Source organism: Carcharodon carcharias, chromosome 32 (genome assembly GCF_017639515.1).
Source record: "Carcharodon carcharias isolate sCarCar2 chromosome 32, sCarCar2.pri, whole genome shotgun sequence".
In the NCBI taxonomy this organism is placed as follows: domain Eukaryota; kingdom Metazoa; phylum Chordata; class Chondrichthyes; order Lamniformes; family Lamnidae; genus Carcharodon; species Carcharodon carcharias.
The window spans coordinates 10,549,504-10,563,896 of NC_054498.1; the positions used below are offsets into that span (position 1 = coordinate 10,549,504).

Here is a 14,393-nt window from a genome sequence, read left to right on the forward strand (position 1 = left end):
GTGAGTTAAGATACAGGCAGCAAAGTTTTGGATGACCTCAAGTTTACGGAGGGTAGAATGTGGGAGACCAGACAGGAGTGTATTGGGAATAGTTAAATCCAGAGGTAAGAAAGGCATGAATGAGGGAATCTCTGAAGTTAGATGAGACTGAGACTCTGCCACTAACTCTGCTCCCTAACCACTGACTCCACCTTCTGCCTGACTACTGACTTGGTTAGAACCTTGGCATTCTATCTGAGCCTGAGCTGAGTTTCCAAATCCACATTCACTCCATCACCAAGACCACCTACCTCCATCTCTATAACATTGTCATTTCTGCCCCTACCTGGGCTCCTCTGCTTCGTAGCCCTCATCCATGCCCTCGTTACCCTCAGACTCACCAAACCAGGTCTCTCTTGGCCAGCCTCCCATCTTCCACCCTGTGTAAACTTGAACTCATCAAAATCTCTACTGCACATGTCCTAAATCATGGCAAGATCTATTCACTCCTCACCCTGTGCTCACTGACCTACATTGACACCAGGACCTGCAGCGCCTTGATTTTAAAATGCTCATCTTTGTTTTCAAATCCTTCCATGGTGTCACCCCTCCACCACCCCCTCCCAACTCTAAACTCCTCCAGCCCCAAAACTCATCAAGATCTCAGTACTCCTGTAATCCTGACCTCTTGTGCATCCCCAATGTTAGTCGCACTACAACTGGCGGCTATGCTTCCAACTGCCTAGGCCCTAAACGCTGGAATCCCTTACATAAACTGTGAAGTGCCTTGAACAATTTATTACGTTAAAGACGCTGTCTAAATACAAACAATCACTTGTAGTACAAATCTTGAATATTGCTGAAAAGAGAGACATGTTGCTGAAGCTTTTCATCTTGCACTCATCAGAACAAACACAAGAATTCCAAATTTCGAATCATCACAACAATTTACACTACAGGAGAAAAGTTTTTTCCTGTAGTATAAATTGTTGTGATAGTTTGAAATTTGGCATTCTTGTGTTTGTTCTGATGAGTGCAAGATGAAAAGCTTCGGCAACATGTCTTTATTTTCTAATATCTAAATACAAATTGTTAATAAACGGAGGTTAGTGAACCTAATTTGCCAAAAACATGGTATCATCTTTTTCTCATTTAAGGTCCACCAGGAAAACCAGGCCCAAAGGGCAGCATCGGGCCTATGGGGCCTCCAGGATTCCCTGGCGCTCGTGGACCCAGAGGTGATATGGGCCCCATGGGTCTCATCCCTGATCAGTCCTACATCAAGAGAGGAAGACGAGGTCCAGTGGTAAGTGATTTTATGGTGTGTGCAGGTATCATATTTGCTTATAACTACTTTTAAATGACCAAAATAAGGGAAAGTGAGCCAATTCAACATGATTAGCTGCTTAAGCGCCCTGGCACTGTCCTTGTGGCAGCATTTAGTTGCACGCCGATGATATTTATGTGGCAATGGCAGGATTATGAGTCCTGAGGTGTTTCACAGGGGAATTAGAGAACAAAATGTAACACTGAGTCACGTAAGGTATTAGGGCAACTGACCAAAAGCTTCATCAAAGAAGTAAACTTAAGGAGTGTCTTAAAAGAGGAAAGATAGGCACAGGGAGGCAGAGAGATTTAAGGAGGAAATTTTGGAACTAGGCAGCTGAAGGCATGGCCACCAATGGTGAAGCAATTAAAATCAGGGATAAGCAAGAGGCTGGAATTAGAGAAGCACAGATATCTCAGAGAGCTGTGGGCCTGGAGAAAATGACTGAAATAGGGAGGGGAGAGGCCATGGCAGGATCATGAAGAAAGCAGTTATCTGAAGGAGAGGTTTTTTTTAAACTCGTTCAAGGGACGTGGGTGTTGCTGGCCAGGCCAGCATTTATCGCCCATCCCTAATTGCCCTTGAGAAGGTGGTGGTGAGCTGCCTTCTTGAACCGCTGCAGTCCATCTGGTGTAGGTACACCCACAGTGCTGTTAGGGAGGGAGTTCCAGGATTTTAACTCAGCGACAGTAAAGGAACGGCGATACATTTCCAGGTCAGGATAGTGAGTGACTTGGAGGGGAACTTGGAGGTGGTGGTGTTCCCATGCGTCTGCTGCCCTTGTCCTTCAAGGTGGTAGTGGTCATGGGTTTGGAAGGTTCTGTCAAAAGAGCTGTAATGCATCTTGCAGATGGTACACACTGCTGCTACTGTGCGTCGGTGGTAGAGTGAGTGAATGTTTAAGGTGGTGGATCGGGTGCTAATCAAGCGAGCTGCTTTGTCCTGGATGGTTTCGAGCTCCTTGAGTGTTGTTGAAGCTGCATCTCATCTAGGTAATTGGAGAATATTTCAACACACTCCTGATTTGTGCCTTGTACATGGTGCACAGGCTTTGAGAGTCAGGAGGTGGGTTACTCTCTGCAGAATTCCCAGCCTTTGACCTGCTCTTGTAGCCCAATGGATGGTCCAGTTCAGTTTCTGGTAACCCCCCAGGATGTTGATAGTGCAAGATTCGGTGATGGTAATGCCATTAAATGTCATGGAGAGACAGTTAGATTCTCTCTTGTTGGAGATGGTCATTGCCTGGCACTTTGTGGTGTGAATGTTACTTGCCACTTGTCAGCCCAAGCCTGGATATTGTCTAGGTCTTGCTGCATTTGGATACGGACTGCTTCAATATCTGAGGAATTGTGAATGGTGCAATCATCTGTGAACATCCACACTTCTGACCTTATGATGGAAGAAAGGTCATTGATGAAACAGCTGAAGATGGTTGGACCTAGGATACTACCCTGAGGAACTCCTGCAGTGATGCCCTGGAACTGAGATGATTGACCTCCAACCATAACCATCTTCCTTTGTGCTAGGTATGACTCCAACCAGCGGAGAGTTTATCCCCGACTCCCATTGACTCCAACTTTGCTAGGGCTCCTTGATGCCATTCTTGGTCAAATGTTACCATGATGTCAAGGGGTGTCATTCTTTCCTCACCTCTGGAGTTCAGCTCTTTTGTCCATATTTAGTCCAAGGCTATAATGAGGTCAGGAGCTGAGTGACCCTGGTGAAACCCAAACTGAGTATCAGTGAGCAGGTTATTGCTGTGTAAGTGCCGCTTGATAGCACTGTTGATGACCCTCTTCCATCACTTTGCTGATGATCAAGAGTAGACTGATAGGGCGGTAATTAGCCAGGTTGGATTTGCCCTGCTCTTTGTGTACAGAACATACCTGGGTAATTTTCCACATTGCCGGGTGGATGCCAGTGTCGTAGCTTGCACAAAAAACTAATTTTTGTAATGCTCCCTAAAGACACTGGGGTGAAATAATTCAGCATTGTTGCAGTTCAGGTAGGTTATGCAAACAAGAAAGACTTGTATTTATATAGTGCCTTTGATGACCACTGGATGTCCCAAATCACTTCACATCCAATTAAGTACTTTCTTGAAGAATAATCATTGTTATAATGTAGGAAACCCAGGATAATGCTCTGGGGACCCAGGTGCAAATCCCTCCACGACAGATGGTGAAATTTGAAGAAAAATCTGGAATTGAAAGTCTAAGATGACCACAAAACCATTGCCGAATGCTGTAAATACCCATCTGGTTCACTAATGCCCTTTCGGGAAGGAAATCTGCTGTTCTTACCTGGTCTGGCCTACATGTGATTCCAGACCCACAGCACTGTGGCTGACTCTTAAAATGCTCTCGAATAAGGGCATTAGGGATGGGCAATAAATGCTGGTCTAGTCAGTGACACCCATGTTCCATGAACGAATAAAAAAAAAGCCAAGTTGCACACAGCAAACTCCAAAAAACATTTGTCGACAGTGCTATCAAGCGGCACTTACACAGCAATGTGATCATGACCAGATAACCTGTTTTTAGGTTTCACTTGAGGAGTAAGTATTGGGGAGAATCCTCCTTCAAAATATTGCCATGGGATCTTTTAAACCCACTTACCAGGGCAAATGGGGCTTCAGTTTACCATCTCATGTGAGAAAAGCACACCTTCCAACCAGGCAGCACTCACAAGGAGCGTCAGTCTGGATTATGTTGCTCAAGTCTCTCAAAGGGGAAGATGCTCGAACCCTGACTCAGAGGGAAGAGTTGTCATTCACTGGGCGACAGCTGATTGCCAAAAATTCCAAAAATGGAAGTTCAGCTTACTTGAATATTTCCTGTTGCTCTTGGCATTATAGTCATTTGTTCCGATGCTGGCAGAGAAGTGTGTTGGGGGTGGGGCAAGGATCAGAAGTAGGCATGGGGTGGGGGGGGGGCGGTGGGGGGTGCGGTGCTGGCAGGGCAACAGCGAATGAAAAGCTGCTAGTTGAACATATGTATTAGTTTTTCTGGAGATGGCAGAGAAACAGCCCAAGTGTCAGGCAAGGGAACAACAGTGACGTAGGTTTAAAACAGGCTGTCTCTTTTCAGAATTACCTGGAAAAACTCAGCAGGTCTGGCAGCATCGGCGGAGAAGAAAAGAGTTGATGTTTCGCAGTTCTGTTGAAGGGTCATGAGGACTCGAAATGTCAACTCTTTTCTTCTCCGCCGATGCTGCCAGACCTGCTGAGTTTTTCCAGGTAATTCTGTTTTTGTTTTGGATTTCCAGCATCCGCATTTTTTTTGTTTTTGTCTCTTTTCAGGGTCTGTTCCAAAAGGCCCCTCACTGGGAGTCTAAAGAATCTTTGGAAGAAGCTCACAAATATTCAGATCACTGGGGTTGTGCCAGGCAATTGAGATAGGCGATAGGCCCTAGCTCTCCATATCCAATAACACAGCACCCCCATTATCAACTCTCAGATGATATCATATTTTGCAGACTAAAACTATCCATTACATTTCTAGGGTGCACCTGGGACACCAGGAAAGAACGGACTAAAGGTACAGTTTCATCCAGCTCATTTTTGCTGAACAATGTATATTTTTGTTATGAAGTCGATTTTCTCATCTGTGACCTGTTTCAGTTCATACACCGAATGCTGCATGAGTACAACGTTCTGGAGACAGTGCATGCAATCCCCACCGGTTTAAGGGTTGAATTACATGGAATTTACAGCACAGAAACAGGTCATTCATTCAGCCCAACTGGTCTATGTTGGTGTCTATACTCCACACAAGCCTCCTCCCACCCCTATTTCACCCTATTGGAATTATCTGGTATTATGCAGACCTACTGGGCTATACAGGCTGGGGAGGTCCCAGGCCAATTTGTGATGACCTTAGCCACAGCTGAAATTAGGAACTGCAATTGGCCTCAGGACCCAGACTGAAGGAGGTGAAAGGTCAGCCAAGGTTTTCTCTCCTAATCACCATCCTGTGATTCTGGCTGGGAGATGCTCACTTGTGGATGAAATTGAGCCTAGTGATGCTACTCAGCTAAATAGCCATCTCACAGTGACTGCTTAGGCTCACCCATGAAGAATCAGCACTTGAATAAGATACTGGGGTAGGATAGGGTCAGGTGGGGGGCAGGAGGGGGCAGGGGGTGCCACCATGACTATTGAGCTGCACCCTTGCCAAAAAAAAAGGATTGGAAAATAACTGAAAGCTAAACAAGAATGCTTTTGTTGTCGTTCTTTCAATTGAGTACAGACCACTGGAAGAGACAATGGCCATCAATATAGCTAACAAACACAGTAGTCAGTTAATGCACAGCAAGATCCCATGGCCAGCAAATGAGTTTGAGGACGATGTTGGTTGAGGAAGGAATGGAGGCCACCAAACCAGGCATAACTCCCTGCTCTGTTTCAAATATCTTATACATCCGCCAGAGAGGTATAAGGTTTTGCTCAAAATAGGGCAGTGCCACACCCCTGAGGTGCCAGTCGAGAGTAGGTGCTCCAAATCCAGGGGTGGAGGTTAAACGCATGACCTTCTGGAGTCAAGGCTTGCATTTGAGCACTTGAGAGATTTATTCATGAGCTCTTCTGATTTATATTCTACAGCATTGGTTGTATTATTGATTGCTGTTTGGTATTTCTTGACCTTGCTGCCTTCACTATCAACTTCCTCCCCATTTCAATACCATTCCTAAACTTTTTTCCTTCCAATGTGCAGTACTTTGCCCTTGTCTGAATATAAATTCCATCTGCCACTGTGCTGTCCATTTCCGGAAAATAGCCAAGATTATGATTTTTTTGTATTCTTTATGGGATGTAGGTGCCCCTGGCTAGACCAACATTTATTCCCATCCCTAATTGCCCTTAAGATGGTGGTGAGCTGCTTTCTTGAACTGCTGTAGTCCATGTGGTGTGAGTACACCCACAGTGCTGTTAGGGAGGGAGTTGCAGGATTTTGACCCAGTGACAGTGAAGGAACAGCGATATAGTCCCAAGTCAGGATGATGAGTGGCTTGGAGGAGAACTTGCAGGTGGTGGTGTTTCCATGCATCTGCTGCCCTTGACCTTCTAGGGATAGAAGTCACAAGTTTGGAAGATGCTGTCAAAGGAGCCTTGGTGAGTTTCTGCAGTGTATCTTGCAGATAGATGGTAGGTGCGGCAGCCATTATGCATCAGTGGTAGAGGTAGTGTCAATCAAGCAAGCTGCTTTGGCTGGATGGTGTCGAGCTTCTTGAGTGTTGTTGGACCTGCACTTATCCAGGCAAGTGGAGAGTTTTCCATCACACTCCTGACTTGTGCCTTGTAGATGGTGAACAGGCTTTGGGGAGTCAGGAGCTGAGTTAGTTGCCACACAATTCCTAGCCTCTGACCTGCTCTTGTAGGCACAGTATTTATATGGCTAGTTCAGTTTCTGGTCAATGGTAATCACCAGAGTGTTGACAGTAGGGGATTTAGCAATGGTAATGCCATTGAATGTCAAGGGGATGTGCTCCAAGTCAGGGAATAGGGATTGACCCAACTTAACATACTGAATCAGAGGTCAGGATGCTACCACTTGAACTATATATGCTGGCATGTAAATCAGTGCTCCTTGTCTTCGGACAGCACTGATCATACTGATGATGCCTTTCAAAGTATAAAAGTGTATCAGTTAGCAACTAACCATCACAACCATGCCTAGACCCCAACAACCCCAAGCAGAAGGGAAAAAGTGCCACCTAACCCTTCAAAGTATCTTTTTATTTTATATTTAATATACAAAATTCCAAAGGACGGCAATTAATGGAGACTCAATACACACAATGCAACTCTGGCTACAGTCACCATTACAAATATCCAATTTATTTATTCATCCTTAGGTTGGTTTAATTTTGTTTGTGAAGTAGACATTTCAGTATCTAATTAAGGTGCTTACTAAATGTCACTGGTGCATTCCAATGAGAACTTGTTGAATTTTCTCCAAATAAACTCAGCTTGGAACTAAGTGGTTCTCGTGTGATATCAGTCAGTCATGGACCAATTAGGGGACATCCATTTGCATGCTCTCTGCAAATGCGTTAACTTGGTTATTTTAAACACAAGCACTGTCATGAAGAGGATGTTCATCCAAACAAGCTCAATCCTGACATTACACAGCACAATATATTTCGGATCTTGGCAACCAGACCAGAGACCAGAGTAAAGGGAGTTGGTCGTCTTTGCTTGCTTCTGGTTTAAAAGTCAACCATTAATTTGTGAAAAAGCTCTGAAGAAGAGTCATACGGACTCGAAATGTTAACTCTGTTTCACTCTCCACAGATGCTGCTGAGTTTTCCCAGCATTTTCTGTTTTTATATCATTGATTTGTGAATCTTTACTGTTCCTTTTCAGGGTGAAAGGGGCCCTCCAGGACCACGTGGACTACCAGTAAGATATCTTGAGTGCGCATAGAAATACTGTATTAATTTTAAACTCTGTTCTCGTATATCTACATGGATGATTGGGAAGCACTGATCGTGCCTTAGATGTCAAAGTGTCAAAAATGCAAACAGAGGGAGGCATTCATTTCATGTGGGGGTCAATTACAGGTTCATTGATACAGGTGAAGGAAATTGCAGATTAAACTGGAGCCAAAAATTTACAAGGATTTGGCAATCTGATAACTTCTCTCACCAACAGAAAGTAACCCGTAACTGATTTTAGGATCTTTTTAGGCAATTTCAGCACGGTGTACGTGTCCTTCAAGAAACAGGCCAGGTTAGCAAGGAAACATCGTCTCCATTACAAGACTTTAGGCTACCCACAAGCAGCGCAATGAGAAATGAGCTAGCTTTGCGGGGGGTGGGGGGGTGGAGAAAGAAACAGGTCTTTGAAGAAAATCGTCAGAACCTGCAGAAGTTATTAGAAAACCGAATTCCACAACTCCCAAGCTTCAGCTTAGGTAATATTCATGACAGATGATTGTTGCTGTATAACACTGATGCCATCAACAGGAAGGAAAAAAACACAATGCCCCTCTATTTTGTTGTCTAGTCATATACGTGGCACAATCATCAGAATGACTCAGGTTTAATTTATATTCAGGGTTGTGAGGAACATCCTCATTTTGCATTGTGAGAGGTAACATGGTGTCACAAGACTATAGATAGTGGAACATAAGAACAAGAGTAGACCATTCAACTCTTTGAGTGAGTTCCACAATTTAATTCAATTATGGCTGATATGTACTTTAACTCCATCTAGCCACCTTGTTTCCACAATTCTTAAACCCCATGCCCAATGAAAATCTATCAATTTTAATTTTGAAATTTTCAATTGACACCTCAACAGCATTTTATTAGGGTGGAGGCAAAGAGTTCCAGGTTTACACCGCCCTTTTGTGCAAAGAAGTGCTTCCTGATATAAGAGGAGAAGGTCATGCATCGAGGACCAGGCTGAGAGTCAATGAGCTAGGACGGCAAGAGGGAAGCCAAGGGAAACAGTCTGAAGTGGAGGCAATAGGAAGCTGTTACCGAGGTCCCTTTTGCCCTCTCAGGTGAATGCAAAAGATTTCATGGCACTATTTTGAAGAAGAGCAGGGGAGTTCTCCCTGGTGTCCTGGCCAATATTTAGCCTTCAATCACCAGCACAGAAACAGGTTGTCTGGTCAGTATCATATTGCTGTGTGTGGGAACTTGCTGTGTGGAAACTGGCTGCTACATTTGTTATCTCACAACAGTGACAACCTTTCAAAAGAGCTTAATTGGTTGTGGAGTGCTTTGGGGCATTCGGACATCCTGAAAACTGCTATCCAAGTCTTTTTTGACTCTTTAAAAAATATTGGGATAATTTTTTTTTATTCATTCATGGCCAGCTTCATTACCCATCCCTAATTGCCTTCATTGACATTACTGTGGGTCTGGAGTCAGGTGTAGGCCAGACCAAGTAAGCACAGCAGTTTTCTTCCCCTAAAGGACATTAGTGAACTAGATGGGTTTTTACGACAATCATCAAACTTTAAATTCCAGATTTTTATTGAATTTCACCATCTGCCATGGTGGGACCTGGGTACCCTAGGTCTCTGGAATAATAGTCCAGTGACAATACCACTATGCCACCTATTGGTCAGGATGCCAGGTCAGAAGTACCCTGTTCTTCAAAATAGTGCTATGGGATATTTTAGATCCACAAACAAGAGCAGGCAGGACCCCAGAAGACAACACCTCCAACAGTGCAGCTCTCCCTCAGTACTACATTGGAGCATTGTCTTGGATTGTGTGCCCAATTCTCTTAAGTGGGACTTGAACCTACAAACTTCTAACTCAGCAACAAGAATGTTACCAACTGAACCACCACCACAGGATAGGATCAGAGCATGAAAAATGAAAACATTTACATCGAGGCATATGGAAACAAACAAACACAGTAAATCAAAAGGACAAACAGCAAGTGAGCATGAGATTTAAATCTTCATATATCCTATCTGCACACTATCAGATTCGACTGTACATATATTATAAGGGTACATTAATCATAATTATGCAACTGGGGCTAATGCTTCCAGATTCACCCCCATTCATTCTGCTTTTTAAATTAAAATGCAAGAAAACTGCGAACATTGGAAATCTGAAATAATAACAGAAAAATGCCAAAAACTATCATCGCCTGCAGGGAGAATAGACAAAATAATGTTTCAAATGTAGACCCATTATATATTGTTGTATTATCTTTAAATAGCTACAAACTACTTAGCTCGGGACTAATGTGTTATGTGTAAGTGTTCCAGGGGGCCACCATTCACAGCTGTAGTAGAAACTGAAGTGATGTGTACATATCCAGTTCAATCCGGTTCTTCTTTTGAGCCAGGCAGCATGGCAAAATTAAACATAAAGAGTTTCTGATCTTTACAAACTTAAAAGTGTGATTATTAACAACATCCAGGAACTAAAAGACATTAAGAACACATAGCAGACCTTTAATATGAAATGGTGAAGCAAAAAAATTAAGGATGAGTAGGTTTTAAAAAGGAACAGAAGAATGGGAAGAGGAGGTTAATGTTTGGTTGCGGGGAAAGGTTCTAGAGGGGGAGAAGAAATGGGTCAATACAGTCAAACCATGGTGGTTGGGCAGTCTGTAGGACCCTCCCCCACTGCCTCAGCTATTCATTTATTCAATGTATGTATCAATAAAGTATCTCAAATTTCTTTCCTAATACTACCCCCTGTTGTATCATGTTACTACCATCCTAGACCATCTTGTGGTCTTTATTGCACATCTCATCCAACTTCCTGTATTGTGTGTGCTTTAAGCGATGTGTTGTGCATGTGATGTATATTGCATGTTAGTAGCATGTGCACATGGGTGTTTCTGTTGAGGGTTTACACCTATACCTCCTCTGTCCTCTCCATCGAAGCTGCTCGACCTGATGAGCGATTGCAGCGTTTTCCGGGTTAGATTTTCCCTGTGGGCTTCAGGGCAGGCTTGGTGGGGGGTCAGAAGCCTGCACTATGTGGGGAACAGTCACTCGATGGGATTTTCCCCGAATTGGGCAATCAAAGGCCAAACAGGGTGGGCTCGCCGTCTGATTAAGGACAGGGCAGGCTCCCAAAGCTAGAGGCCTTCCAGCTTGAAAGTAGCTGCAGCAGGATGCCACATTAGTTGTGAGGGAGTGAGCACCCCAAAATGGAGGCACCTCTCTCCAACCTTTTCAAAGTTAAAATTTAAAAGAGAGGCCTTTGCAGCTGGCTCACCACTATGTGGCCGGAGGCAGGTTTGGGGAATGTGCTGGGGTGGGGGATGGTACTGGTTGCAATGATGCTGAACCCAGGCAGGTGGGGAGCGCCTCTAAAGCTTGCTTGGAGCGCTGATACCCCAGTCTAACGCCAGGAGGCACCCTGTCCTGCACAGCTGTGGGGACCAGGAGGCCAACTGAAATATCCCAGTCGGCCTCTGACAATCAGCCTTAAATGGCCATTGAAAGGCTCAATTGGTTACCTGCCGCTTGAAGCCTCTCCCCCATCTTGCCTCAGGGTAAATGGCCTGGGGATGGACCAAAAAAATTCCACGCCCAACAATTTCTGTTCTTGCCCCTGGTGGGGGGGGGGCTAAAAATCCAGCCCCCAGTTTCCTTTCTGTTGGGAGGTCTCAAACTTATCCCCGTGCCCTGTCCCTGTATAGCGTGATTCCACTCTGAAAGCTGGTGGTCTTCCGTCTGTCTCAACAACAGTTGCACAAAAGCAACAGCTGCTGCACCTGGAGATATTTTGTTTTCTCTCCAGTTTAATGCAAGTTTGATGTTACACATCAGAGATTACTGACATGCACAAGTGCCTTTAACTTCAACACAGGAAAGTCTACAAAGCCCGCAAGATAACTGATAAGAAAAATGGAATTTGGAACAAGTAGGGAAGAAGACAGACAATCTGAATCTGAGCTGTGCAGAATTGTTACTGTTACATACTTGTAGCACCACAAAGGTGATTTTAAATATCACACCTTGTTTGTGCCTCTACTTGAAGTAACAGTAGGGGTTATATGATCAATGATGGCAGTTGCATTGATGCATTGTGCAAGGAAATTGAAGTCTGTGGACTGATGCACGGAGAAAAGGGGAAAACTGGAAGCTTATTAGGGCCATCCACAAATACCGATTTACAGTTCCATTAAAGGAACTGAATATAGTGCTTTTCTTGACCACCAGACATCTCAAAGTGCTTTTACTTTCAAAATACTGCTGTAATGTAGGGAATGTGACAGCCAATAGGCGCGTTGGAAAGTCCCATGAACAGATAATTTGTTTTTTCACATCTATGATGTTGATTGAGGAATATATATTGGCCAGAACACATACTTTTCTTCAAAATTGTGGGACCTTTTACATCCTTCCAAGCAGGCAGATGGGGCCCCAGTTTAACATCTCATCTGAAAGGCAGTGCCTCCGGCAGTGCAGCTCTTCCCTCAATACTGCTCTGGAGTGTCAGGCTTGATTTTTGTACTTAAGTCCTGTAGTGGACAGGAACCCAGAACCTTCTCACTCAGAGGTAAGAGTGCTGCCAACTGAGCCACAGCTTACACTCTTTAGCTCAGTGTTGTCCAATACCATTGTCCAATACCTCAGGGGCTGACCACATGTGGTTAACTAGGAATCCAGATGTTGTGATTAAAGAATGAGTGATGGACACCATCACTGGGCACGTCATCGTAATACTGATATCCATATAATACATGCAAGTGTGTGCTTCCTAAATCACAACAGTGGCTACACTTCAAAGGTAATTAATTGGCTGAGCAATGCTTTGGGATGTCCCAAGGTGGTGAAAGACACTAGATAAATGCAACTCTTTCTTTCTTTCATCTTTTTGCAGGTGTGTTGATAGAACGATAAAATGAAAAGCAGAGTATGAGTGCTTTACTTCCTCAGTTATTGAATAATGGCAGGCATTTGAGGAGCCAATGTGTGTGAAATAAATATACTTGCATTGTAGAAATGTATGCAAGAGGTTTTCCACTAATACCAGTGTATCTGGCTAAAAAAGTACCATCATAGCCAACACTTGGTCTGGGCTTTGTGTCTGCCAATTCAAATGTCATTGAAAATAAGTTTGAGATATTTTGATCTTATTTGTCCCAATTTGACCCAATTTATGGTGTCAGCCCTAACCCTGGGATCTGACCCATTTAAACAAATCAACTTACAACTTACACAACTACTCTACCTAATATGGATGATAAAGCTCTATTATTAAGACATGAAGAGAATTAAATGAAATACTCCCTTGAACAACTTTGTATGGAGGGGTTTACTATGAGATTGGAAGGAAGTTATTGATGGACCATTTCAATCTTGCATTGGTTTTTGTTTTATTTTTAGGGTCCTCCTGGATCATTTGATTTCCTCCTACTGATGATGGCTGACATCAGGCATGATATAATCGAACTGCAGGAGCGAGTGTTCGGCGAGCAACGAGGCATAACCATCGACAGTCTGCCCCTGGACACACAAGACACAGGATCTGGGCAAGAGAAGGTGTTCCCTACACACACTGGTGGCCATAATAGGTGACCAGACCTTCCGAGATGGTTAAACAACACCTTATCTACTGTTCATTGGTCTCTCATTGTATTTTTATGTGAATTAGTCAAATCACAACAATATTCTTGCATTGTGCCACAAACTACTTATATAAAGAACTGAATGTACAATGCTTAGTTAATATTTGTTTGTATCAAAGTGGGGCTGTTAAACTCTGCTGCCCACATCCTATCCCATACACATCCTCATCTCTCTCTTCTCCACTGGATATCCCAATGCATTTTGCTCAACATCCTTAATTTTTTTATTTGATAATGGGATGTGGCAAGGCCAGCATTTGTTGACCATCCCTAATTCCCCTTGACAAAGTGGTGATAAGCCACCTTATTGAACCACTGCAGTCCATATGGTGTAGGCACGCCCACAGTGCTGTTAGGAAGGGAATTTCAGGATTTTGACCCAATGACAGTGAAGGAACAGCGATATAGTTCCAAGTCAGGATGGTGTGCGGCTTGGAGAGGAGCTTGCAGGTGGTGGTGTTCCCATGCATCAGCTGCCCTTGTCCTTCTAGGTGGTTGAGGTCACAGGTTTGGAAGGTACTGTTGAAGAAGCCTTGGTGAGTTGCTACAAGGCATCATGTAGATGGTACACACTGCCGCCACTGTGCACCAGTGGTGGGGAGAATGAATGTTTAAGTTGGTGGATGGGGTGCCAAGCAAATGGGCTGTTTCGTTCTGGATAGTGTCGAGCTGTTGGAGTGTTGTTAGAGAGTATTCCACCAAACTCCTGGCTTGTGCCTCTTTACAAATCCCTCCATGGCCTTGTCTTCCCTGACTTCATCATCTCCATCCTGGATACCAGTCTCTGCATCTAGCTCCTCCAACTTTGCCCACTTTCACATCAAGTCAACAACCTCAGGGACCCCTGCAACTGGTGGAGCCCTCAGTCATTTTGAGCCAACACTCCAGAACTGTCCATGACAAATGATTGCTTCCTTTCTAACTTTTCTCAACCTAAAAGCCTACTACAAAGCCTCTCACTTTGTCCCACTACAGCTCAATGCCCATTCATGTGTTGCTGAAGCACTTTGGAATATTTTG

At 44.0% G+C, this 14,393-nt stretch overlaps 1 protein-coding gene across 4 annotated transcripts in view; it reads left to right on the forward strand.

Annotated features, from left to right (window-relative positions):
* LOC121272069 (collagen and calcium-binding EGF domain-containing protein 1-like) overlaps positions 1 to 13,799 on the forward strand; it is a 166,792-nt gene extending 152,993 nt beyond the window's left edge. For 3 of the 4 annotated variants that reach the window (XM_041178493.1, XM_041178497.1, XM_041178495.1), the window contains exons 8-11: positions 1,137 to 1,285; positions 4,810 to 4,845; positions 7,674 to 7,709; positions 13,132 to 13,799. In XM_041178493.1, the coding sequence (XP_041034427.1) occupies positions 1,137 to 1,285; positions 4,810 to 4,845; positions 7,674 to 7,709; positions 13,132 to 13,323 (413 nt within the window). In that variant the 3' untranslated portion in view covers positions 13,324 to 13,799. Of the gene's footprint in view, positions 1 to 1,136; positions 1,286 to 4,809; positions 4,846 to 7,673; positions 7,724 to 13,131 lie in introns of all 4 variants that reach the window. The other variant, XM_041178494.1, reaches the window with a different exon arrangement.
* Positions 13,800 to 14,393: the final 594 nt, after the last annotated feature.